The following is a 26,490-nucleotide window of genomic DNA, read 5'->3' as shown; positions in this document are numbered from 1 at the left end:
GAAGTAGACACTTCTAACGGTGATACTTGTTTACGTTTAAGCCATCGTTTTAAATCATAGGTTCCTTACAACTGCCTTAGTGTGTTTAAAGCCCCTCAACTGAATCTAAAACGACCATCTGAGTGTTGGGTTGTGTTTTCTTTGTAATCTCTTTTTCCTCTGCGTTATTGTTCGTTATTTGAGAATTCGCATCTACGGTGAGGTGATCTTTATCTCCTAAACCTCTGTTTAATCATTTTCAACGGAATCTTACACTCCTTCACCGTAGGTGCAGTAAAGCTATCAGAACTGTGAGGCAGGGGAGACCATAGAGCTCTGGTGCAGAGTGTATGCCCGCGCACGTTTTCCCTCCGATATAATGGCCAGTGATATCTGTACTTCCCCTTTCACTGAAGCTTGTCACACATGAGGATGTCTTCTAGTCGTGATGTGTGTGGGTTCTTGAGACATCGAAAGGCATCCCTGCCATGTTTCCGTGCCCAAGAGGTAGGCATTTTAAATGTGTGCATTCACCCGTAATCTGCATATAAGAACCTCAATCTCTCAAGTAAGATCAGTTCTGTATTTGTTTGCTTGGTGACTGCAAGTGGATAGCTCCAATCAAGATAACTATACACCTTTTAGAGTCAAGAAGCAGCAGTGCATGCAGCTGTGTTAATGGCATATTAGCACATGCAGATCGTTGTTCATCCCCTCTCAGCCTATCAGTGTGTAAAGAGTGAGGTCAATAACCACTGGCATTGATTGCATTCTGAACATTCTGTCTTCTAAAGCAAACCGGGAAACAACGATGCAATTTCCAGGCAAGATTTTGTTTTTCAACAAGACCCTTCTTCTCTGGGTGGAGCGTTTGTTTGCTGCAACATCCTGGTTAACAAAACAGAGACAAAAGCTATGACATTGGGAAATGCGTTCACTGTTATTTTTCTGTGTGTTATCTTCTTAGAAGAAAGTCCGCACATAGGGAGTCATTACAAGTTTGGTGGTATCCTAACGGTGTTACCGGCAGGATACCACCAAACTCACTTACCATTACTGGCCCTCGGTCTGCTGGAATTTCTGGCTAATTTGGAGTACCAGTAAGGTAAGTCGTACAGGACTCCATGGAGGCGGATTGCTGGAATTACCGGCACAGGAATTACCAGTGCTGGTAATTCCAAATTTCTTTTGCTGGTGTGGGCAAGATTTCCTCCAGCTCTTTGCTGAAGGTAAATCAGTGCCCCCCCAATGGCAAACTTGTGTTTTTCCAGTGCAGTAAAAGTGTCTGTTTTACCAGCAGTTTTTCCTGCACTTTTACCGCACCAGCAAAACTGTAACGAGGCCCAAAGTGGGCTAAAACGCATCCAGTCTAATGCATAGCATTGCCCTCTCCGACTCCCGTTCTGTTTCTGCAACCTCCTTCCTTGTGTCCCTTCCCCCTTCACTCGTGCTCTCCTTTTCAGCAGACTAAGGTCCAGCCTTTCCAGACAGAGCACAAGAAGCCACAGTCATGGATCGGTGCCTTGAAACTACTATAGTGGTGATTTGGTGCAGTACAAGACCATAGAAAAATAACACATCATTTTTAGCACTGGAACAATTATTTTTTTAGCACATTTTGTTCATTTTAGAACATTGATGGCACGCAGCCCTATCCCTCAGCCCATAGCCACTCTGCTTCTCCTGGTGTCAGCTAAGGAGGGTCGGTTGGAGGAGGTTCCTAGGTCCACAGCACTAATGTTTGGGGTGCCTGCTGTGCTCCCAATTACCTTTTCATTTTGTCCATGCTGTAATTTGCAACTTCCTTCAAGTCATAGGCTGCCCATCTTATGTCTTGGTACAGTACAGAACCTTCATGAAGACGCTGGGCCTCATTACGAGTACTGCAGTAGGGTGTTAACAGCACCGGTAAGGATGCCGGAGCCGTTAACGCCTTACCGCTGCATTCCGAGGTCCCTTAGCGGGTCCCACTAAGGCCGACTGGTTTTACCAGGTGCCCTTAGCTGGAGCCGTTAAGGAACCATGGAGCTAATAACAGGCCTGCTATTTGCGGTCCCGTTATTAGCTCCTTCCCCATTCCCATTGAGCTCTATGGGGGCTCAAATGGGAATGGGGAATGGTATTCAGAATTGGGACTTACCGGGTCCTCCAAGGTCGGAATGACCCGGTAAGTCCCCATTCCGACTACCCGGACACGACTTTGGAGGCGGCCATGGTGCTAACAGCACCATGGCCGCCTCCAAAGTCGTAATGACCCAAGCTGTGTTGTTTAAAATTTCATTTAAATCTTTTTGCTAACAAAAAATGAAACATACATTGAGTACAATAACACAGCAAAATGCTAATCGGGAGGACCAAAACAAAACCAAACAAAGGCCGGGAGGATCAAAAAACAGTAAACGGCTGGGGCGGACTGGGGCATAAAATTGTCTCGGGCACCAATGAAAAAGTGGTCCACAGATGCAAATGTCAATTCATTCCTTTTGTGACACTGTCTGAGTAGTACCCAAGGGGGAGGTTTTTGATAAAATGTGATGCAAGTTGTGCATTTCAAAGAATATTTCTTCAGTAGCACTGGTAGAAAGCACTAGCAGCATGGTCAAGTAACTTATCAAACTGGCCCACATGGGCCAAAAAAGTGCCCCACTTTGACCCAAAAAACCGCCCCACGCTAGCATTTTGCATTTTTTGGTTCAGGCATTGCCCTATTGCCCTCTAGTAAGAACAAAGAGGAACTCCATATACCTCGGGAACTAAATGGAGTGGTGGACTAGAGCAAAAACAGACGGGTGTTCCCGTGTAAAATAAATTAATGAGATTACTAATCAACTGCCAACATTTACTGGACTGAGTCTTGCAGTGAATGAATCGCTTCATTTTATGGAAGTGTGATTCCTCTGATGGTACAATATACAGTTATTAAAGCAAATGAAACAAGGGAAATGGGTATGAAAACATTCAGATCTGCATTTTATTATTACAATTGCATTAGATCAAAGAAAAAATTCTGGCCACGTGACTTGTTCATTGTTTGTGGTGATGCGTCATAACTGAAAGAACATTGTTATCCGGGAAGGATCATGAATATTGGAACCAAAGAAAAAGATGTTTGGGGGATGTGTACAATTACACACAGAGAAAGTGCACTAATGTAGAGGTGGGGCTGTGTCAAAGAAACACAGGTAAGGAGCCGATAATGAAAAGAGAAACACATACAATTTGTTATAAAAGAAAGAAGAACAGCTAGAAAAATAGAACTAGAATCAACAAATATTAATCCAGTTAACACATCTATTCATAGTGCTAGCACTGACCAGCAAACTAAATTTGAAAATAAGGCATCAAACAGTAACTTAACAAAATACACCTAACTGTCCCTAGCTAAATGGTTGCTGATGTCAACAGTCGATCACAGCGGACCGTCAATGAGAACAGTGTCTTGTGGTTTGGTGCCGCATGGATACTTTTCTCAAAGTAGTGGGAATGAGGCAGATACAGGACTAGGCCACCTGTTGTCGTGAATAGTTATAAGCGTGATGTGCCACGTTCTCTAGTCGAGGGTGTGATCACAGATCCCAGGCTCGCTCAGTGGCAAAACTGGCGTTTCGGTGTTAAAGAAGACAAGATATACCACCTTCGCCAGGAGGAGCAAATGACTATTCAACCCCTAGAGAACAAATAATAAGAACGTATATTGTACCTAGAGTAATGTAGAGTTGAGTACTCATATACTAGGTATCACTCAAAGAGCAAAAAATCATTTAGCAGGTGGAACCGGGCATTCACAGCCCCTGGGATGGTCACCCAAGGAATGTCCCTCATGACCAAACTGAGAGTCAGTCCATCACCAGTGGGATATAGAAAGAAGGAAACGGGGTGTTCATCGATTCAAGGGAACCAGAAAAGAAATGGGTACTTAAAACATGCTTGGAAGGTAAAGGAGAATAGACCCAACACTGTTTTGTAAGTAACCAGGTGCAGTGAAAAAGAGAAAAATTCAGGGAATCGCAAATCAAGTTTAGCGCTATTACCTACCTGGGGTGCTACATCATTTTCCAAAATATCGGCCATTACAGTTCAGTGTTGACATATTGAGACTTGTCTCGTCAGGATTCACTTGCTCAAAAACCCATTCAGGGCCCTTTTGAATGTATAAATAGTCTGTAAAAGTAAAAAAGAGATAGAATGAAGCTGAGTGCTGTGAAACTCGAGTAAGCAGTTGGGTATTTAACATGCTAAAACCCGTTTGAACACACTTAGCTTCATGAAGTGCTCCGGGCTGGAGGCAGTGAATGCCGTATAGAGGAGGTGTTTAGCGAAAGTAGAATCTCTCTTCAAGTCACCAGCAGCATTAGGGCAGCGTGCTGGCGGAGAGGAGATGGGAAAAACACTAGTGCGTTCTAGTGAGTGCACGGACCTTGACTAGTAGGCCAGACCAAGTCTGGTAAACGGAGGTCCCATGGCTGTAATCCACCCATCATACCCAAGCATTTCACAACAGCAAGATGCGACCCCTCACCTCCGCAGGAGCACGTGCCGTCCAAGGTAAGAGGAATAACCCCTATGCTGCCTGCACAGAAAGGGATGCAAACTACACTTGTGAATGTTTAAGCAAATCCCCACCACAACCTGCATAAAATAATCGCAACCCTGATCCCTGACAATCATGTGCGTCTTCTGGGTCTAGGTGATTATTGCGACAGCCGAAAATGCAGGCATTTTTTTAAACCCCTTTACACCACATATATATGCGGGGGAACCTCCCACATCCCAGCCTATATTAATATTATATTCTATACCCCCTATATATATATAGTGTAAGGGGGTCAACAACAACAAAAGTCGCCATTTTCGGCCGTTGTAATTGCCAGGGCGACATTTTGGTACGATACCGTGTCTTTCCTGCACTAGGGCTGCAAATGAGCCAATGTTTTCAATTGCAAAAGGTATTTGCCGATGGATGGCAACATTGCGCATAATATGGCCATCACGGTCAGCGCACGCAATAGTTGTACGTTACAGCGCCTCGTAAACATCCATACATGCTTTCAGTAATGCTGTGCGCTATACTGTGAAAAGAAAAATATCATTCCTCACCTGGTAACTGTGGATGTGAGAAGAGTGATGTGTATCACACAACATTTAAACAAGTAAAATGCATGATTCATTTAGGGGTACGACGTTCATTGATCGCCCGGTTTTTTTTTCGCTGCTTTTTTTGCCGAAAACGTTTTGCTGGAAATAAAATCGAAAAATATGGGGGGCGGGCGGCATATATAGGGTGGGGTGGTGTATAGGGAATACAAAATAAGGGAGAGGGGTTTGGGTGGGACCCCCACAAAAATCAGCAAAACATTTTCAGCAAAAAGAGCTGCAAAAACAAAATGGGCGATGAAATAACTTACAACCAATTTAGGTAACAACATAATTACTTTAATACATTTGTTATGCGCAGCCAAAGACCCTTGGGCTCAAGTGCACAACAGGACAAAACAGACAACATTTAGGGTCCGTATAAATATATGGATTGCCCATGTTTACATCTTGATAGGCGCTTTGATAAAAACAGCTGTCACCTGTCTAAAATTGTGTCTAGAAATTGGTGTGCATTACATGATCACTAAGTGACCGCTGATACAGTGCTGCCATTGAGAAAGATATGAGCGTCTTCAGCAAATGCACACACACACCGTGTGCTTGCACTGCACAGCAAAGTGATATTGAAACACGCCACGCAAATCTTCTGCGTAACATGAGTAAGGCACCTTTTGGTTTCCAAAAATCCGAGTCCGCGGCCTAGCTGGGCCCAGTATATTGCGAGAGCCCTCCTGTGACTGCACACAATTGTGAAAACAAGCCAGCCTGTAGGAAGAAGCCTTGGGCCGGGCGCTACTCATTCTGCAGGGACTGGTGGAATGCTATATATTTACTTGGGGTCTTTTTATGTGGGGTAGAAGGGTAAATGAAGGGGCAAAAGCCAGGTGTGGTGCTATTATGCTTCCTTTACCACTCTGCCTCATTTCCAATTGCTTTCGAGGCGGGGAAGGGGCACTAGGTGTAGCTCACCTCTCCAGCTGCCTTTTTATCCCCTCTGATCTTTAAAGTGCAATTCGTGTTATGGCTGCATGAGATTTTCATACAGGAGCAAAACAAATGGATTCCTATAGAATTGCCTCGATTTAGCACCTGCAAAAAGCAGGTGGATTCCATAGAAATGAATTGTAAATGCCAACTGCAGGGCATACTTTGCTATCGAAATGTACATATATTTATTTACAGCATGGTAAAGAGTAAAGGCAATTTCCTGTGGCTTTACTCTCCTTTCACACTACCGACTTCTTGCCAAAATTGAGAATTGCACATGGAGGACCTAACAGCGCATACGTGCTAACGGTGGTGGTCCCCTGCCTGCAATTACCACTTAGTATGAAATGACACAAATTGTGTTTGTAGAGTTCCACATGCATACATTACACTTCCGGGGAGCAACAGACTGCCAGATAATACAGTTAGCTAAAACTTAGATCAGCAATATTATAAAATAGCTGAAGAAGTGACAGTGGACTCCCAATTCAGTGTAGATAAAAAACAAGTCCATAACATGCTTTAGGACCATAAATATGCTCCTTAATTTGCTGGAGACAGACCTCCAACAGTGAACTTTGATTACAGAATACTGTGGTTCAGCTGCCTGATAAGACTTTTGGGGCCAATAGGAATTTCGTACGGGTGATTGGGCTGAAATTTGGCTCTAATTGTTTTCAGTCGGTTTTCAGTAGGTCACGGTGTGTGAAGCCTTTCTGTCAGACTTGCCTGACGGGTCCACAGGAGCGGGCAACTGTCTCGTTTATTTTACTCATTCTACAATGGAGATGTAGCTACCTGCCAGCCTGTAATTCATCTACCCTCGTCACTCCCACCCGCCTGCTGAGAGCTGTTTGAAATTTGCATTTCCAGTAGCCTGTAGCTGTGTTTGCGTCCATCCTTTGCTGCGGTGTAGTCAGCGTAGCCAGAACCTCACCATGGAGTAGGCCTGCCCCAGTAGCGTAGCCAGAACATCACCATGGAGTAGGCCTGCACCAGTAGGGTAGCCAGAAAATCGCCATGGAGTGGGCCTGCACCCGTCGTGTAGCGATAACTTCACCATGGAGTAGGCCTACACCAGTAGCGTAGCCAGAACATCACCATGGAGTAGGCCTGCACCAGTAGCATAGCCAGTACCTCACCATGTAGTAGGCCTGCACCAGTAGCGTAGACAGAACCCCACCATGGAGTAGGCCTGCACCAGTAGCGTAGCCAGAACTTCACCATGCAGAAGTCCTGCACCAGTAGCGTAGCCAGAACCTCACCATGGAGTAGGCCTGCACCAGTAGGGTAGCCAGAACATCACCATGGAGTAGGCCTGCACCAGTAGGGTAGCCAGAAAATCGCCATGGAGTGGGCCTGCACCCGTCGTGTAGCCATAACTTCACCATGGAGTAGGCTTAACCAGTAGCGTAGCCAGAACATCACCATCGAGTAGGCCTGCACCAGTAGCATAGCCAGTACCTCACCATGGAGTAGGCCTGCACCAGTAGCGTAGACAGAACCCCACCATGGAGTAGGCCTGCACCAGTAGCGTAGCCAGAACTTCACCATGCAGAAGTCCTGCACCAGTAGCGTAGCCAGAACCTCACCATGGAGTAGGCCTGCACCAGTCCCGTAGCCACAACTTCACCATGGAGTAGGCCTGCACCATTAGGGTAGCCAGAACTTCCCAATGGGGTAGGCATGCACCAATAGCGTAGCCAGAACCTCACCATGGAGTAGGCCTGCACCCTAGACACACAGGCATTCATCTAATCGCGTACACCTCAGGACCACACCAAAGTCTGACCTTTTATGGGCTAAGTTCATTGAATTGTAAATAATTTGTAATGCTTCCCACTTAAATGAGGGTGACTATTTTACTGTTACTCAACTTAATGGCATTGATTTCTAACAACTGTATGGCGCGAGCCCCTCTTCTCGCTGATGACACCCAACAAGGCAGAATCACGTGTCTGCAGCGGCTGTTGGTGCCCTTGTTCAGAGCCTAGCATGCCAGAGTTGGACTGTCCTTGTGGTGGGACAAGGCATATATATGCATTTTCCCATCTGGTAAGGTGCAGTGGGATGACTGATGTTCCTCAGTGGGAACCTTCCCACATAACAGGCTATTTAAGCCATGCTCATCCTCAGAGTGGCTCTCCCATTTCTGCCAACGTTTATAAATATAGCGCTACACGTGCCAGAATGCAATGTGATGTGCTCCGAAAGGCTAACAGTGGCTAATCCTGTGACACCTGATGCCTGAGCGACAGCTCAATTAGATGTAAAACTATAAAGACATCTGCACACTCCAGAAAAGCTCATTTGAGAAAGGTATCCTGCTTGTAGTCATTTTATGACGCAGATGCAGCTTGCGGTTATGCCTAATGGGAATGACATTTGCAGGTCCACAAAGTGTTTAACACGTTTTTTGCACCCCAAACAAGCAAATATGCACCCTCATCTACTGTCACTAACTGCTCAATAGCAAACAATAAATGCGCATCTGTTGTAGCAGCCAGAGGTGTTGCTGGGGGGGGGGGGGCAATAGTCCAGAGTCTTTTGGTAGTAGCCCGGATAGAAGCATATGATATATGATATGATATTTTATTTCTATCGTGCTCGTACACAAGTGTTTCAGAGCGCGACGAGGGAAGGGAGGGGAACAAAGGAGAACAAAAAACAGCGATCTTACTAGCCCCAGTGACATTAAGAATGCGCAAGTGCATGGGAGAGGGAAGGGGGAAAAGTGCACGGAAGGGGGGAGAAGTGGAAAGTGCGGAGCAAAGGATCAACAAATTATTAAATAAATTAATAACAAAGGCAACAAAAACAGTGGTAGTGCAGCCAGCTAGTGGCAAGTGATGGGTTGAGGCAGCACACAGATTATGTCTGATAAGTGCAGGGAAAAGGGGGGAGTTTGTATGGTTACAGACGCAGACCCCAGTGCAGGAATTGCCCAGAGGCAGTGTGAGTGGGTGGCAGGGTGAGCAGGTACCTGGGCACAAAAGACAGAGGGTAGGTCAGGTTCACAGTGCTGAGAGAGAAAAAAGATCAGCAAGGGAGAGGAGGGGCGAAGGCAGAAGCAAAACGGAAGGTCTTAAGGTGCTTCTGGAACCAGAGATGGTTCTCTTCAAGTTTCAGAGTGGCAGGGAGGCTGTTCCAGAGGGAGGCCCCAGCCGAAGATAGAGATCTACCCCTAGCATGTTTCTTTGAAAAACGACAGACCCTGAGGGAATTGGAGGTAGAGGAGTGAAGAGCTCGGGAGGGGAGGAATTTACGGAGGGATAGCTGAAGGTGTTTTGGATCCTGTCCCAGGAAGGCCGTGCGGACAATGCAGAGAGGTTTGAATTTAATCCTTGCGTCCACTGGGAACCAGTGGAGAGATTTGAGGGCTGGAGAGATACGATTCCAGGGCTTGAGGCCAAGGACAAGTCTTGCAGTCCTGTTCTGGATGAGTTGTAAAGGGTGGAGAGTAGAGACAGGTAGATTAAGAAAGAGGCTGTTACAATAGTCCTACCTAGAGAGAACCAGGGCTCTGGAGACAGTAAGCTTCTGGGGGAAGGAGAGGAAAGGCAGAGTACCTCTGAGGAGGTGAAGTAGGAGGTTTGACTTTTTAGAGACGTCACAGATGTGGGCAGAGAAGGAAAGTGTGGAATCAAAGATTTGCAGGTGGGGTTGGAGGAGGGCCAAGAGAGCATAGGGGCTACAACCAAAAGGCTAGCGAGCCCGAGCCTCAACATTCCTGGCAGTGTAGCCACAGATCTTTTCCAGACCTAGCAACACCCCTGGTGGCAGCCAATTGAAATGAGACAGTACATAGAAGGTGTAAGCCGGTTGATCACTGCCTTGCAAAGAAATAAAAAGCATAGTAACTTGGTTAAACCCTACATACGAGAGGCTAACTGGAATCCCCAGTTTTGGAGCACTCGTTAACAAGCACTGTTAAGACTTTCACAATGATGCTGCCATTTTCTTTTTTTGCCCTGATGAATCGGGCGTTTTCTTTTTTTTTACCTTTGTGAATGTTGAAAAATGTTGACAGTAGGTTAATGTTCGATAGGACGAGATCCAGTTTATGGCACCCCCAGATATTGGGGGTAATTTTGAGCCGGGAGGAGCAGAACATTGATGCGTAAAAGCAAAGGTTATTGCATTTACACCTACAATTTCCGCTCTGCCCATTTTCTTCAATACACAAGGGGGAGGAGGGGCACAGAGTGTAGTTAAAATCTCTGCTGTGCTTTCCCACTCCGTCTTGTGGGAGCACTTAATTTCATGCCTGCATGAGATTTTCATGCTGGTATAAACAAATGGATGCCTTTGGAATCCACCTGGAATTAGCACCTGCTAGTGAGCAGTCGAATTCTATAGCAATCAATTATTAAATGCAGCTCACAAAGCGTAGTTTGCAAGCAGTGTTTACTTTTTTTGAAAGGACACTGTTTTACCTTGGTTTACTCTTTATTTTTATTTTTTTTTAACTTTTCACTTTGACTTGCAAAAGTTGATAACTGCATGCAGGAAACTCAAAGCTCACAAGTGCGCACTTTGTACAAAATACCCGGATTGAATGATTCCTAGTGCAATATGTGGCTAAGGATATTATTCGCTCAATCAAATTATAGGAAAAAATGGTCTAATCATATTGTTCCATGATCATGGTTTGATTCTAATTGTTTACAACCATTGTTCTCCCATTGAGTAGTGACCACTGATTAAATGAATTTGCTAATGATCATTGTATAAATGAAAACATATTGGTTTGATTCATTATGTTCTAAAAGCTCATTCCAATTTCTAAAACTTATTAAATAGCATTTGTTAGATTTTGACTCCATTTTGAATACATTTTGCTGGCGCTCAGCGCACAAACATTAAAATGTAAAAGTACTTAGCCTATTGATTCCATTTCTTATTGGTAGGTTAATTGTTCTCCGTTCACAATAGTGAAAGCACTGCTACAATACATCTGAAGCTTGTGTAACCGAGTGAGTACCGCTAACGCAGGGCCCTGTGAGTCCCTCTTTAAAGACGAGTGCTCTGGAGTCCTCCTCAAACCTGCAGCTAACCTGTTCTATATAATGTGTCTCCTGACCAGGGCTTTAAGTGGGCTGGGGCCAGCCACCACAAAGACCAGGCAGCCTCCAGAATATGTACTTGACCTGGGGCTTCCATTGCCCCAACAAAGGAGCACCTGAAGCTGTTCTTGCCATTCGTGGGTTGCATTTCAGGGGGAACGCCAGTATTCAGCAATTTACTGAGAGAGTATGAAGACATGTAAATGATAAATTGTTCTATGTTCAGAGCAGGTCAAGCCTCACACGCGAAGACGTAGCTCTACAAAAGAGTCTTTATGTCTCATGGTTAGCAGATATTCTACTGTTGGGGTTGTGTTGTGACTGACAGATGAGCACCAAGCCCAGTGTGCTGTAATGCTCAAAAGGGTTTCTTTCTTAAATCGACATCAAAGAAATATTTGTCAACTATACAAATCTGTGGTCATTCTTATGCTCCCATAATTGTAGTGCATTTTAGTAGTCATTTATATAGCACCTTTTCCTATTTGTATGGCCTCAAAGCGCTTTGTGGTAGGAATGCCCTCGGGGACCGTAGTCCAGGTATGGGAAAGTTTCTAAGAGCAGACTTAAGAGGCGTGTGTGCATTTGGCCGCGATTAGGACTCAGGAGGGCTGGCAAGGCTCCAGTAAGCAGTCAGGCACGTGGGCAGGTGCTGATGGTGGTCACGACGGAGCACTAGAATGCTCTTTGATTTCATGCAATTTGGCCAGGGTCATCCTCCCCTTCACATTGGTCATTTATTTATAGAACAAGGGTAATTTACACGCTGAATGAATTTTTTATGTACTGAGAGCGGGCTTTATATTGATAGACCACAATTGCACTTACAAGCCGAGACAAAGAGGTGTATTTGCAATATGCAGACTGCATGCAACCAAGGCAGGCATAGACCACGCCGAGTGACCATAAATGCCAACATTATCCATTCCATTAGCGAACACAAGTACAGTCCTGGTTTTAACTTTGCATTCTGGGACTTGTAGTTCTAGTTTTTATAATTGCGAAATCTAGGACAACCAGTCCCAGAATGCAAATGTTAAAACCAGGACTGGATTAGTGTCTTCCGAATGAAATGGGTAATGTTGGCATATATGTGTTTGGGTCTGGTGCCCACCCTTTAGGCCACACCCTGAACACTTTAGGACACTCCCCATTGTTAGAGATCACCCCCTCATTTTGCCTCCCATTTTAAAGCACTGCTTCTGACTGTAGGGGGTAGTCATCCTAGTCTTGCACTAGTGCTTGCAGACATGGCATGATATTATCCCACAGCTGGAGCCAAAACCATTAGCTTTTCTACTAGTCTCAAAGATAGTGGCGAAATAAAACCCGCCACTTCATGGCGCTTCCAAGGAATCTTGGTTATCCTGCCACTTGGCTGACAGTTCAGAGTCTGTTTAGGTTCTCTGTGCCCTCCTGAGCGTGCCAGAGACGCACCAGAACGGATAACTCTCACATTTCTCTTCCAACCAGTGCTTCTGGTAAATTCTTTTTGGAAGATTAGAAGCCCAGGAAAAGGCCGCAAATGAGTACCAGGAAGTCACAAACGGCAGAGTGTGTGCTCCAGTAGTGACCTGGCAGGAGCCTTCTTAAACAGGCTGATGGTGTGACTCTAAGACTTTCCATCTATTCCCCTGGTCAGATGGGGATTTTTACAAATCCGCTTGCTACCTTGTCTCCCGTTTTATTCTCCGACTTGAAAAACAAAAGGCTGAAGTCAGGATAATCCTACCTCCATTTTTTGCCCATAATGTGGCAAATGATATTTTTGTCATGAAATTCTTTTACCACTAAGACATCAAGCATGAAAGTATTTTGACTTCCAAAAACATGGAATGACTTCCCAAAAAATGGACGTCAAGCACTGCTTGGAGCCCAGGGGAGGGGGAGAGGGATTACTTCCTTGCTGTACGGATTTCTCCCCAGTAGTAGAAGAATTTAGCATCTTCCATGTGTGTGAATCTGCCAGACCATGTTAATTTTCCTCCTACGCTTGCTGCTGCTGCCGAAGAGAGAATGAAGAGCACAGAAACCGAATGAAAGGAGCCACGGCGGCGGGGTCGGGGGTGGAGCTGTACTGGGGAGCTTGTAGTAAAGGTGACAGGAGGTCGTGGTCTCGGAGGGTGGATATCACAGGGTTTTGTAGAGCTGGTGGAGGACTATCCAAATAGTTGGGATGGTTGGCTGGCGGGGTGTCACAGGGTTTTGTAGAGCTGGTGGAGGACTATCCAAATAGTTGGGATGGTTGGCTGGCGGGGTTTGGCTAGCTTGGGAAGCAAGAGGGTGTGAAGGTTAGGGGGTGATGGTGAAAGGAGGAGTAAGAAAGTAGTGGTGTTGTCATTTACTGACAATCCTGTCAAATGTTGCAGATCCTGCCACTGTGCCATTGCCTTCCTGGCCAATTATAGGGTTCCATATAATAATGTCCCTGCAAAATGCTGCAACCACTGCTCCTCTTGAACCCATATATAAAAAGGTCACCATATGTAAGTCACCACAACCTTTTCCCGGAAACATTCCGTATGGCGACCATATATATGGGGATAATATTACCGGATAGCAATTGTAGGATTTCTCCCAACCCCGCCTGCCTAAATTCACATTCCCTTCCCTCTGGCTCCGATAAGTTGCACATTTGTGTGGTATTTCAACAACGTGAAAAGTACCAACCTCCCAGAGAGTGGCTGCAGAGAAGGGGAAGGGAATGAAGCGGCGGCGATCCTGCTTCGGCAGCAAGAAGTGCGCCCAGGCTTTTAATCTGATACCGGGAAGCCCTGGTGCAGCACTCCCACCATTGGTTCGGGAACAGAGAGAACATCGGAGTCATGTCTTTGCATCTGCAGACCCCTGAACTAACTGCTCGATGCCTGTAGCTCGCCTTCTACTTCGCAGTAGCTATCTGCCAACTACAGCTGCTCTAAGGGCCATTGGATGAGACATGTGTTTGTGAAAAATATTCCTCCTGTTCTGTTCCTATGGGAACGGCTCTTTAAAAAATGGGACATGGTTTCTCTTAGCAACTGAGATTAAGTGTTTGGTCAAATCTAATTTTGACTCTTCTTGAAGCAGATTTATTTTTAGCCATTTTAGAAAGAAGCAAACTCCTCCCTTGGACCAGTAAATTATTTTAATGATGGGTTGTGTGCCATCGCACATGGGCTATTCAGCCAAATACAAATTATCATAGGAACATACTGAAAGATGATGTCACACTACAAAATAAAGAACAAAGAGTATGAACTGCTCTTCCGGTGCATCTTTAAGTGTAGATGTTGTAGGCTTTAAGCCCCTGAAAGGTGCGAAAACAAAAGCCTGGTTTCTCTAAATTGTCTTTAGACCTGTGCCACCTGTGCCCTTTCAATGTCATATAGATCCTGTTACCTCCACTTGGTCTGGCAGATGTACTGCTCGATTACAAGTGGGGTGAAGTGCAGGAGATGCCTTCAGCTCCTGGATCTCCTACACTTTACCACTAAACGTCTTTTTGAACGAAAAAATTATGATAATATGGCGTTAGTGACCCGCAGATGCGTTGCTAGGGGGGCTGAGGGGGCTATAGCCCCGGGTCTTTTGGTTGTAGCCCCAGGGATGAATATCGGTTTCTAAACCATCAATCAGCCGCACACCTCTAGTACACCAGAAGGTATCTAAACAGATTGGAAACACAAGCAAATTATAAACCTCCTTATCCAATTTTGGTAACGTGGACAGACCTGCAGGCTTATATCTGCAAGGTTGTGGATCATTGGTTAGTTGCAGCATAACAAAAAATCCAATTACCCAATGATAAAAGGGACTGTCCAGTCAAGGTTGTATAAAAATACCTACTTTATTATCCAACAGAAAGTTCTAGCACACTACAAAATGCAACCTACCATGTAAAGGAATGCAGAGTACAGCCAGTTTCATAGAAGGAAAGGGGATGCACTTTGGATACTGACAGGAGGGTAGGCAGTAAAGTAATGAATTGCAATAGTTCAAGGATACTTGGTTTCAACACAAAGGGAGCAATGGGTGGTAAAATGTCAACAGGGACATTTGGAGACGGACCAGGGGTACAGAACCACAGTGTACCTTCTGCTTGTAGATGTTCTTGGTGCTCAACAGTGTAGAGTCGGTTTCAGGGCGCTTTGCTGCTTCTGCGACAGCAGACCGCTGCAGGTATGAGGCGCCAGGCATTTCGGAGAGCTAGACTGGATGGACAGCTGCAGGCTGGCCTACACAGTGGCTCGGGTCAGGTAAAATTGTCTCAGTGCTGGCTGATGGGGCTGAAGCACATGTCAAGGCGTCTCGAATGGCTTTAGCGACTGCAGTGTAACAGTCAGTGGTGCAGTCGGTTGCAGCTTGAGGGGCTTGACTGACTCAAACATTTCCTTTAAGGCAGACATGCGTGGATGCTTGTCGATACACTCCTCCTAGCTTCTTCACTGGGCTCATGTCGTCCTTTAAGGCGGGTGGCCCAAAGCTGAGAAGAGGGTTGCAGGCATCTGCCTTGTCCTGGGTTTCGTTCAGAGACTCTCTGACACTTCCCACCCAGGAAGCTTGCTGCAGAGCCTAGTAGGGCATGCTGTGTGCTGGCTGGTTACCAGTTCTGGAGCTGCTGTGAGGTCCTCTGGATTCAGTATCTCCCTCTCTTCCCTGGGAGATGTTTAGGGGAGGGATCTTGCTTCCCTCTTTGGAAATCCTAGCCTTCCATCACTGGCAGAAGCTGTAAGGCAGACTGTACCTTCAGCCAGGGTCCAATACAGAGTTATTCTTGTTACTCCTTGCAAAGTCTTCAGATCTGCCAAAAAAAGAGGTGCTCAGCCTTCTTTTAAAGCCAAGTGGGCCACAGTAATTGGTGTAGGCTGAGCTTACCTTAATGAACCAATCCTGGGTCCCCACCATCAATCTCCTGTATGCCTGGGGTCAAAGCCAGAGTGGTTTGCAACAGAAAAGGTAATAGGATGAACACATGTAATACTTAGTCCCACCCATCTTCCTGTCTGTTGTAGATCAAAGGGTCTCTCTGGTTGAGCTCTCTGTGGTTCCTGGTTAAAGCAGCAGGTCTCACTTTCTGCTGCAGCGAGAACAGACTTTCTGTTAGTTCCTGTCATCTCAAATCTCTGGGTATTCTATCAGTACCTGCCATATTTGAGTTCTAGTCCCCCCCGACACCCAAGAACAACCAGCAACCACTAAAAGCTAGTAATTACAACCAAAATCACTACACTAGTTAACCTGCACCCCATAGCCCCCCCATAACCAACTGCACCACACATCCAATGCCTAGTATTCCCTTACTCCATTGGACAGTCCTCCCATAGAATGAGGAATACCCAAACCCAACCGACTGAGCATACAGTCACCCTCGAAGAGCATCCAGGCATCGCAACATAAGAGGATAAACCTCAACATTATCCTAGCACGAGGCACGACAGTCAGGCATCTGCCCCTGTAAACTCAATACCCAGACCAACTCCTACCATGAGGACCCAAAATACCCCGATGCAGAATTGAACACTGACAAAGAGATCAGGAACATGGAACAACTATTACGGATATACAAACCCAACCGCCTCCAGTAGAAGCCGTCTTGAATAGAGAACAAACCCACCAAATTAACATAACAAACATCGTAAGAGAAAAATCCTTATACCTTACTCCGTACCTCGCAATAACCTCAGAACTCGATACTTCAATGATATTGGCATCTCCAGACAGGCAAATAATTCCCCTGAACAATGGAAAAAAAGAGGAGAGGACCCAAGAAGAGAATGGGATGATACCAATCCTCTTACTCCTTATATCACAAGAACAGAAGCGCACTACAGATATCCACATCAAACCACAGCAGATGATGAAGCAGTAGAAGTCAACAACCCAACGATCAACCTAACCGACCGATTCAACAACCCAACTATCAATCTAACAGACCAATTCAATCACAAAGCATCCTCCAGGGAACCTCAACCAACTGGCGTCCACACAGAAGCACCCAATTGAACACCCACAAATCAAAACCAGTAACAACAAATGAAATGAACCACACAAAAAAGATCCACTGTAACCTAATCAATGCAAGGTCAAGGTCCAAACATGCCACCGGAATCTATGACCTCCTATGTGACAGAGGTATCGACATCCTATTCGTAACTGAAACATGGCTAGATGACAACTACAAGATCACTCTCAACAACTGCATGCCTGATCACTTCAAGTGCGTCCAAGCAAACAGGAAAACCAAAAGAGATGGCGGACTGGCAATAATCCACAAGGAACACCTGGAAATGTAACTAGAAGACCCATTAAACATTGATAACTGTGAAATCTCTAATACTTCGCCTATCAACAAACCTGAAAATCATACTGGTATACAGACCACCAACTTACGATGCGACCTTCGTAGACTTTCTTCACGAAATGCAATCACCAACCTAGCCATCGAGCACAATCACCTGATTATCCTCAGTGACTTCAACATCTGGTTCAATGAAGAAACCACAACCACACAAAAACCTCTAGCCAGCCAATTAGCAACAATGAAATTACATCAACTAGTCAAAGGAGCAACCCACACGGCAGGACATACACTAGACACAATCTTTGACAAAGAAAATCTCATTACCACAGCGTCACCAATTCAGATCCTCTGGAGCGACCACCTCTTCATTCCCTTCCTAATCACAATGGCCACACCTATAATCAAGCAACAGGACAAGCCACCGATGATTATGAAAAAAAAATGGAGAAACATCAAAAACTGCAACTTATCTGAACTACTGGAAATCAGCAAATCACATGCAACAACTATGGACGAAGCTGACCTAGACATCAAAAAAGGGAACTATTTCACAACTGCATCCTGACAACCACAGACAAGATCACCAAAGAAAAACCTTTTACCTCATCATGCAAAAGAGCAACAGTAAAATGGTTTACCATACTACTCACTGCAATGAAAAAGAAAAACCGAAAACTTGAACTACAATGGAGGATCAAAAACAACTGCGAAAAGAAATTCTAATTCCAACAACATACCCGCTCACACAAAAAGGAAATACAAAAAGGAAAAAGGAAATACAACAACAGAATCTGCAAAGCACCAAACACCCAAAAAGAACTCTTTAAAAGCATAAACGAAATAAACAACCCACCTGGCTGCAACAACACTCAAATACCATCGAAGAAACTATGCAATGACCTCACAGACCATTTCAAAAATAAAATTATGACCATCCAACAGACCATACAAAGCAGAGCATCTAACCACAATATGCAACCCACCCACCCCAAGGAGGAATGCCCAAACAAACTCTGAAGCTTCCCCCAAATATCAGTGGAGACATTAGCCAAACTGGTAAACAAAAGCAACACAACAGGTTCCACCATGGATCCCTGCCCCCCCAGACACATACAAATCAATCCTCTCAAAAGGAACACCTATGAACTACTACAGAAACGTCTTCAACCAATCAATCTCAACAGGGAAAGTGCCACGTCCTTTAAATCAGCATAGATCAAGCCGCTCCTCAAAGATACAGCAGGAAACGTAGAGGACCTCTCCACTTACAGACCTATCTCCAACATCCCGTACCCAGCTAAACTGCTGGAAAGATACATATATAGAACAACCCAAGAATTCATAGAAGAGCACCGCCTATTGGACCAGGGACAAGTAGGCTTTAGACCAATGAAAGGAATGGAAACAGCACTCAAACAATAGTACCGCTTTGATACTTCTAGACCTCTCTGCGGCATTCGACACAGTTAACCACGATATCCTCATCATGAGATTTGAAGAAATTGGAATCACAGACCACGCCTTACTATGGATCAAATCCTTCCTAACAAACAGAACAGAAACCATATGGATCAAACCTTTCAATTTCAACCCAAGAGAATCCTCATGTGGAGTACCACAAGGATAATCCTTCTCCCTGCTATTACTCAACATCTACCTGTCTCAACTAATCAAGATCATTAAAAGACATGGCTTCACCTGTTACAACTACGCTGATGACACACAACTAGTCTACAAAATACAAGACACAAAAGAAGAAAGCACAACATTAGAGAGCTGCCTTTATGAAATCTACAACTGGATGAACTCAAACTACCTCAAACTCAACCCAGGCAAAACAGAAATAATGATCATCACAAAAAATGGAGGAGACAACCACTACAACCCCTGGCCAACAGAACTTGGTACATCCTTAGCCCCATTGTTGATTGTAAAAGAAAAACCTGGGACTCCTGATGGGCAACAAACTTACTCTAGAGCCACAAGTAAACGCTCTAATCAAGAAATGCTTCTTTCTCCTGCAAGCAGTAAAAAGGATCCTACCATTCCTGTCTTTCACCAACAAAACACTCACACCATCACGCTAGTCACGTCCAGAGTAGACTATGCCAATAGCCTATATCTGGGCTTGCTAGAACGACTTCTAAAAAAACTCCAACACATACCAAATGCGGCGGCCAGACTGCTCCTCAAATTACCTCGAAGAGAACACATCACACCGGCGCTGGAAACGCTACACTGGCTAACAATAAAACAGCGAATCAAGTTCAAATCAATGTGTATATCGCACAGAGCAATACACGGCCAAGGCGTGGAGTTCCTAAGAGAAAAGATAAATGTACATCGCCCAACAAGGCCACTGAGATCCAGCAGCAAAATCCGTTTGTATCCAAAACCATACAACAAAAGAACATTTGTAGAATCCTCTTTCTCTCACCTCGCCCCAAAAACCTGGAACAAGCTACCAAAGAACATGCGTAACACAAGAGATTACCTCCTATTCAGAAAACTCCTCAAATCTTGGCTCTTCACCCCTTGACTAGAAAGAGTGCCTATGGAGGCACATACACAGCCGAAACAATGCTGATAGAGGAAATCGATCGTCCCATCTCCCTAAGCTACCGCCCATCAACTGAAGTAAGGGAAGAACAATCTACGGCATATCAAGTTACTAATGTACAGATTCATAAGCTAGAATCATACCAAAGAACAAGCATGCAAAGATTGGGATGGAAGGGTAAGGGTGATATGTCAATAACAGCTTGGCCTACAAAGGAAACACAGGCAACAATGGATCACTGACAGGAAATAGATAGGAAGGGAGCAGGTGATTCTACAAATACAGCACCAATACCAGAGTGGGGGACAATACACGCCTCAACCTGGTACACAATGGTCGGAAATAACACATCTGGGAACTTGCCACACCATGGCTCCTAACAATTAGATGGACAGGAAAGAAAAAGAGAAAAAATATGCCTACTCCATAGGACAATCGGATACATAGAACAAGAATTTTAAGGACTAAGAGACATGCAACTCACTAACCCAAAAGCTCACATTTCTGCATACTTGACTCACACAGAAATCCACACAACCACCCTCTCGCATGGCAGACCCCACACATTTCACCACGCTGCAACAACAAACACATAACTCGCACCAACCGCACATGAGGACTCATATTGATCTGATATTCACACCCAAGCTCAGCGCATGGTGAAACCCGAACTGAAGCTGCCAACAGGACATCCCTTTTCTCACTTTCCTACTCCCTCTTCATCCGATTAAGCCCCCCACCTTCTTCTTTGCATATCCACCTGAGCGCCTGGGGACCAATTCTTTTGGTGACGGTGCACAGTACAAATACCTTTAACATTAACATTTAATATTAACATAACTCATGCAGCCACGGTGCACGTTTTCCCCAGCCCACTGTATAGACCACACTCATATGTCTTGCTTGGAGCCTTCAAGTGGATATTACCTGTGGATATTGTTGCCATATGTTGCCTAATAGAATAGGGGGACAATAAAACTTGAACCGTAGCCATTGTACAACTATTGAATTTCAAAGAAGAAAGTTTTACACCACTATGTCAGTAGCAGAAGAAAGTTCTCCCAATAAGGAAGAAAGACTAGCATATTAAGAGAGGCCCAAAAATAGAAGGACTTGAATAACAGAATAATGACTGAACTAAACTAAATGATAACTAGGTTTTGACATGGGGCTCACTGAAAAGCTGGCAGTGCAGTAGTAGTACTTTGGCTCTTACATTTTGTAGGCTGGCATTATATCTTATACAGACTAATAAAGCTTGAAAGAGCATTCAGGAGTTGGAGAAAGACCCACTAAACATATGCAGCATTTCGTGCGGACAAAAAAGCTGTGTAGGTTAATGTCACTACACAAAGTAGACGGAAGAACATTGCAAGAAGACAGACAAACAATATTACCCAAATTGGGGGAAGCCCAGTAGATGCAATGCCAATGTGTGTAAACCCCACTAAAATGTTAGAAAGGCTATCTTGAAACAAGAATATAGATTTTTAAATGAACATTACATCAAAATAGGACAGTCAATCAACTAAAGACATCTTATAAAATAACAATGTATTTGTTATTTTACATAGCCTCTCCTCTGATTGATAGCAACCCTTCTTACAAGTACTCTACATGAGTGCAGTCTGTAGCTCACCTACCAAGCCCAAGGGCCTCCTGCATCCCCAAATCCAATATCACTATTTTATTTTATTGTACATTTGTATGGCGCTTATACATCAAAGAAATGGTGGTTCAAAGCGCCCACAGGGCAAAGGGAAGGGAAACAGCAAGACCATGGAAAATGCAAAAATACAGAAAATCTGTCCTACTAGGCATTGTGAACATTTGGATTGTGCAAGTGCAGAGACAGAGAAGGGACAGGGGAAGGGGTTAAGTGCTAGAGGATCCACAGAGGGGTGACGTGCCAGGGAGATAGTTGCAAGGCAACTGGTAAGAGCAAGAGCCGGTTGCAAAGGCGACTGGTAAGTCCCAGGCAGTGACCACTGAATGGAAGAGGAGTCACCAACCCATCCAAAAAGTGCAGGCCTGTGAGGCCGCACAGGCTGAGTGGTGCTCGAAGGCAAGCGCAGGTGGAGGGCAGATGCTGCAGGCGGTGGGACAGAAGGCTAGGACCTAGAAGGACACATAAGGGCCCAGGCCAATGTGTTTGAAGGATTTGCGGCTGGGTCTGCTTATAGCTCTGGACAGGCAGCAGTAACTGTTAGAAGTCATCTCCCAATACTATGTTAGATTCCCTTCCTAAACCTATGCAAGCAGGCACTGCTTAAGCTTTCCTTCAGCCCCCTCAGGTAGCTTGCGGCTGAGCAATCAAAGACAACTAGGCCTGGCTTACAATAGAAAAGTCCATGGGCAGCACAGTATTACTTTGAGTAAAGGGCTGTTTTCACCCGGTATAAGGAACATATACTTTATATCTCATAAAAGGATCTGCGTGAAGTGACCGCGGCTGCTTTTCCTGCGACGGAAATGTTCGCATGGGGAAATGCACGAACACAAAATGTTCGTACATTTCCCATGCAAACATGCAGGGGTTTCCCCCGCAACCCCCGCTCACTATACTGTGTAGTATGGTGAGCGGGATGTTGCGGGGGACACCCCCGCAGCCCCTGTGTTTTTTTTTTCTGTACTGTTGGGAGAGCTTGGGGGTGTCCCCCGCTGCACCCCTTCAGCATTTTTTATTCTTTTTGTTTCATACTAAACCCACCAAAACACTAAACACATGGTAGTTAGAACTTTTCGTGGTGTGTGTTTTAGGTCTTTTGGTGGGGTCATTAATTTATTTTCGGACATTTCATCCTATTCCACATAAAATACAAGTAAAGATGTTGTTGGTGATTACAGGTAACTAATTTGGAAATCCCCCGAGCATTCCTAGTACTGGATCCTACTTAGTAGGGTCAACTTCAAAGTAAAACGCTAACCAGGTTTGACATTCCATAGACTGAGGGTACCTTCAGCTTGTGTGGGCACAATGAGGAATTGGTCTCTCAAAGGAAATAGTGGGAGCAATATATAGGCTTCTGATTGGCTGATTTGTATACTAGATCTGATGCTGCATGGTCCCCAGATAGGGTCAATGTTCTAGATTGGACTTTGTTTTGGGAGAACTGGGGTGTCTTTTCAAAGACTATCCAAGTATAGGAAATGTGTGTTTGGGCATTGTCTGCAATTTCCAACAACTGGCAGACAACCCTCAAATACACAAAGTGAGGAGTCAACAAAGATGATTCCTGTGCTCCAGCTTCCCAATGGAAAATTCAGCGGTTAACCAGAAGATATTCAAGCCAGAAGGACTAATAATGATGCTGTTCTATCCAAGAAAAGAACTACTGCTGGAACTGGGTTAGGAAGGAGCACCTATCCAGCACATTGAAGATGCAGCTCCCATCCAGATGGACTCATCTGAGTACCAACATTACTTTTGGGTTTCTATGCTTTTATTTCAGTTCTTATATCTTTGGTAGAAACTACATTCTGTTGTCTCCATTGGTTGATGATGTGATCAGTGGCCAGTGCTTCCTCCTCTTCATATCAAATTCATGTAGGGACAAGTCTGTTAGGCGTTGTGGTAGCTGATGGTTGACGAGGGCAGGCAACAATGGTGGGCTCATGGGATCATGGTATAGGATTGCTGGTAATCAGCCCCATCTCGATGGTAGGAGTCTGTTGTGTGCGGGTCCGAGCAGAGCTTCACCATCAGAATAGTAAATGACTAGCTGAGCTTACTCACATTTCCTCTTTGGGTGTGCCCTTCCTTTTGTAGTTCAGGATTTGTCACCGGGTCCAACAAGTTAAGGATGCAGATCCAGGGCATTAGCCCCAAGGGAATAACTAAGGGCCCAATCACATGGTTGAATACTTTCTGACTCCACATTCATCTTTTATGAACTCTCTGGTGTAAATTGAGGCTCGATTGCAGCATCATTCAGAAACAGTTAATATCTGACAACTTTAGCATTCCTAGTCCAAAGTAGGTCGCTCTATGACCATATATGATGATATTGGTATCCAGCTCACTCCCTCTCTGGCTGGAACACTGTCTAGCTTTTGGACAATGTACTGAATTTGCACAGGGGTACTGTGAGTAACCTGAGGGCCTCCTCACTTCTTTTCCCCTGGTATCCTCTTCTCAGGTGGCCAGGGAAATGCCATTGCTTTTGGATCCCGCCACTGGCGGTGGACATGTGAGGGTTGGATCATCTGGGTGGAGGAGACTCGGGGAGTGGGGAGAGGACGTCCTTGGGTGAGACATGGTATCCCCCATTTCCATTTCACCATGAACCCTCCATCCCTCAAATCTTCATAGGCTTTTGTCAGCCCTTTCCTTGTGATTCCCCAAATAGCATCAGTATGGTACTAGAACGAAGAAGAGGGCAACTAGACAAACCCATTCAGCCACAGCCAAGTACCTGGCCGAGGAGGAGGACAAGAAGAGTTAGGCAGGACTATCTCTTTGCTGCTGAGCGGTCTAGTCCTTTTTGTAATGGAAATGGAAACTGGAGCTTTAAAAGCTGGAAGCCAAAGCAAAATGGAGGCAGCTATAGGAGCACAGTCAGCTGTGGAAGCAGAATCAGCTGTGTAAGCAGACCTCTCCGGTGTGGCGGCACGGAAGGAGGGGCGCTCAGGACCTGTGAAGCAGTGCAGAGTCTATGCAACAGGAAGCAAAGGCATACAGAGTTGAAGGCTGGTGGCAAGCCATGAGACGTAGGCCAGCGGGACCGATAGAAGCGGTCATGAGTATCCTGCTTCACCAAGGAAGGTCTGTTGGTTGTGCGTGAGCCACAAGAAGAGCGCCAGGAAAAGACGCAAGTGACCACAGAGCAAAACAGGAACCATGGCAGCAGAAGACCTCACGAGGATCCTTAAGATCGACGGGTGAGTGCAACCAGGAAAGGGGGCTGGCGGTTGGTGATATAATTAAAGCAAAGCAAGGCATTTTGTATATTGAACGCAATGAAAGCTAGTTAAAGCAAATGGAAGGCACTTTGAATATCGAATTAAATGAAAGGAAGTTTTGAACACTCTGGCATATTGAGAGGAATGAAAGAAAGATTGTGAACAATAATGAAAGGAAAGTTTTGAACTGCATTGAAATAATGAAATGCATTAACTGAAACCAGTGCTCGCAAAGCACAGAGAGCACAGATATATGGATGCAGGTTATGATAAATCCAACATTGGCTACAACCTTTAAAGTGCAAAAACTGCGTAGCATAAGGAAACCAGCATTTGCAAGAGCCAAGAAAACATGAGAAGGTGTAACAACTGCAAGGTGGTTAAGCAAGCCACAATATAGTGTCAGGAGAGTGAAGCAAACCTCACTGATGTGGAGTAGCAGTGGACTGGTATTAAAGGAAAAGCAGACCACCAAGGGTACCGGTTGCATGACCTGTAATGGGTGGACCATGTGGTGACAACTGTGCCTAGACCAGGTGCCCTGAATGGAAAAGTCACTGAAAACACATATAAAGAAGCTTATGTTGTGCAAAGACCTTGTTGTGATATTGAAGTCAAGTGTTTTGAAAGCTGGAAGAATTGAACTCTTGGGGAGAGGAACCCCTGTATTTGATAAACTATTGTGAACCTGGGGAAGGGGAGCTGATAACAAGCCAAAGAGCTAGAAGAAGCTCTGAACTTTACTTTGAACACTATTCCTTTTTTGATGCTGACATCCCTACACATTGTATGCAGTTAGTTGTGAGGGCAAATATAGGTTTTGGACACAGACAGATGTTTTACTTTGGACTTCCTAACATAGACTATCCTTAGTTTTCTTTACAAACCCCACCCTGGCATAGGGCAAGTTATGAGCCCCCTTTTTTTTAACATATGAGCCTCGCTTGATTTCCCAACATCTTAGCTTATCCCTTAGTGTTTTTACTGTGTTGGCGTCTATATTGCTCATGGTAATCAAGACACACAAGTATGTAAACTCTGCCACTTGTTCGATTCCAGTTGAGTTCTAGGCATTACTCCACCCTGTCTTTTAAGTTAAATAAATTTGTGTTGAGAAAACCTGAACCTATTTGTGTCTGACTCATGAGGCCTTCACAGTGCTCTAAAGAGACACCACAGGGCACAGCAGTACATAGCCCACTGGATCAAACAAAGGCTTCCATCAATAGCCTATACAGCTATTTGTACATAGAGACTAACACAGAGAAACAGGCACCCATACCCTGAGAGGATTTGGGTCTCTCAGGGAGCACAACTGGTATTTGTGTCCTTCATGAGGACGCAGATGAGGATTCATCAAGGAACAGTTGAGTCAACCATGCAGGAATATAACAAAAAAGGTAGCAGGCGCTCCTCTCCAGAAAGAACATGGCATGATAACCTGTTCTGAGATGAGTTTGCAGCACATGCTTTTTGCTCACTGTACCTTTCACAGATGGGAAATATCCATTTACATATCAGTCTTTGTCCCGCCCACATGGATATTTCTCATCTGTGAAAGGTACAGTGAGCAAACAGCATGTGCTGCAAACTCTCATCCCAGAACAGGTTATCAT

The 26,490-nt window shown here is 44.9% G+C and overlaps 1 protein-coding gene across 3 annotated transcripts in view; it reads left to right on the top strand.

Annotated features, from left to right (window-relative positions):
* The window catches only part of SH3GL2 (SH3 domain containing GRB2 like 2, endophilin A1), an 830,288-nt gene that overhangs the window by 634,476 nt on the left and 169,322 nt on the right, over positions 1-26,490 (top strand). The window contains exon 1 of one of the 3 annotated variants that reach the window (XM_069625976.1): positions 4,374-4,524. The exons of the other annotated variants lie outside the window; for them this stretch is intronic. Coding sequence (XP_069482077.1) covers positions 4,485-4,524 — 40 coding nt within the window. The 5' untranslated portion in view covers positions 4,374-4,484. Of the gene's footprint in view, positions 1-4,373; positions 4,525-26,490 lie in introns of those variants that run through there. 3 annotated transcript variants of the gene reach the window in all.

The sequence above is a fragment of the Ambystoma mexicanum genome, chromosome 6p (genome assembly GCF_040938575.1).
Source record: "Ambystoma mexicanum isolate Mex_15411 chromosome 6p, UKY_AmexF1_1, whole genome shotgun sequence".
In the NCBI taxonomy this organism is placed as follows: domain Eukaryota; kingdom Metazoa; phylum Chordata; class Amphibia; order Caudata; family Ambystomatidae; genus Ambystoma; species Ambystoma mexicanum.
The sequence above is the reverse complement of the archived record's forward strand: the minus strand, read 5'-3'. Positions and strand labels throughout refer to the sequence as shown.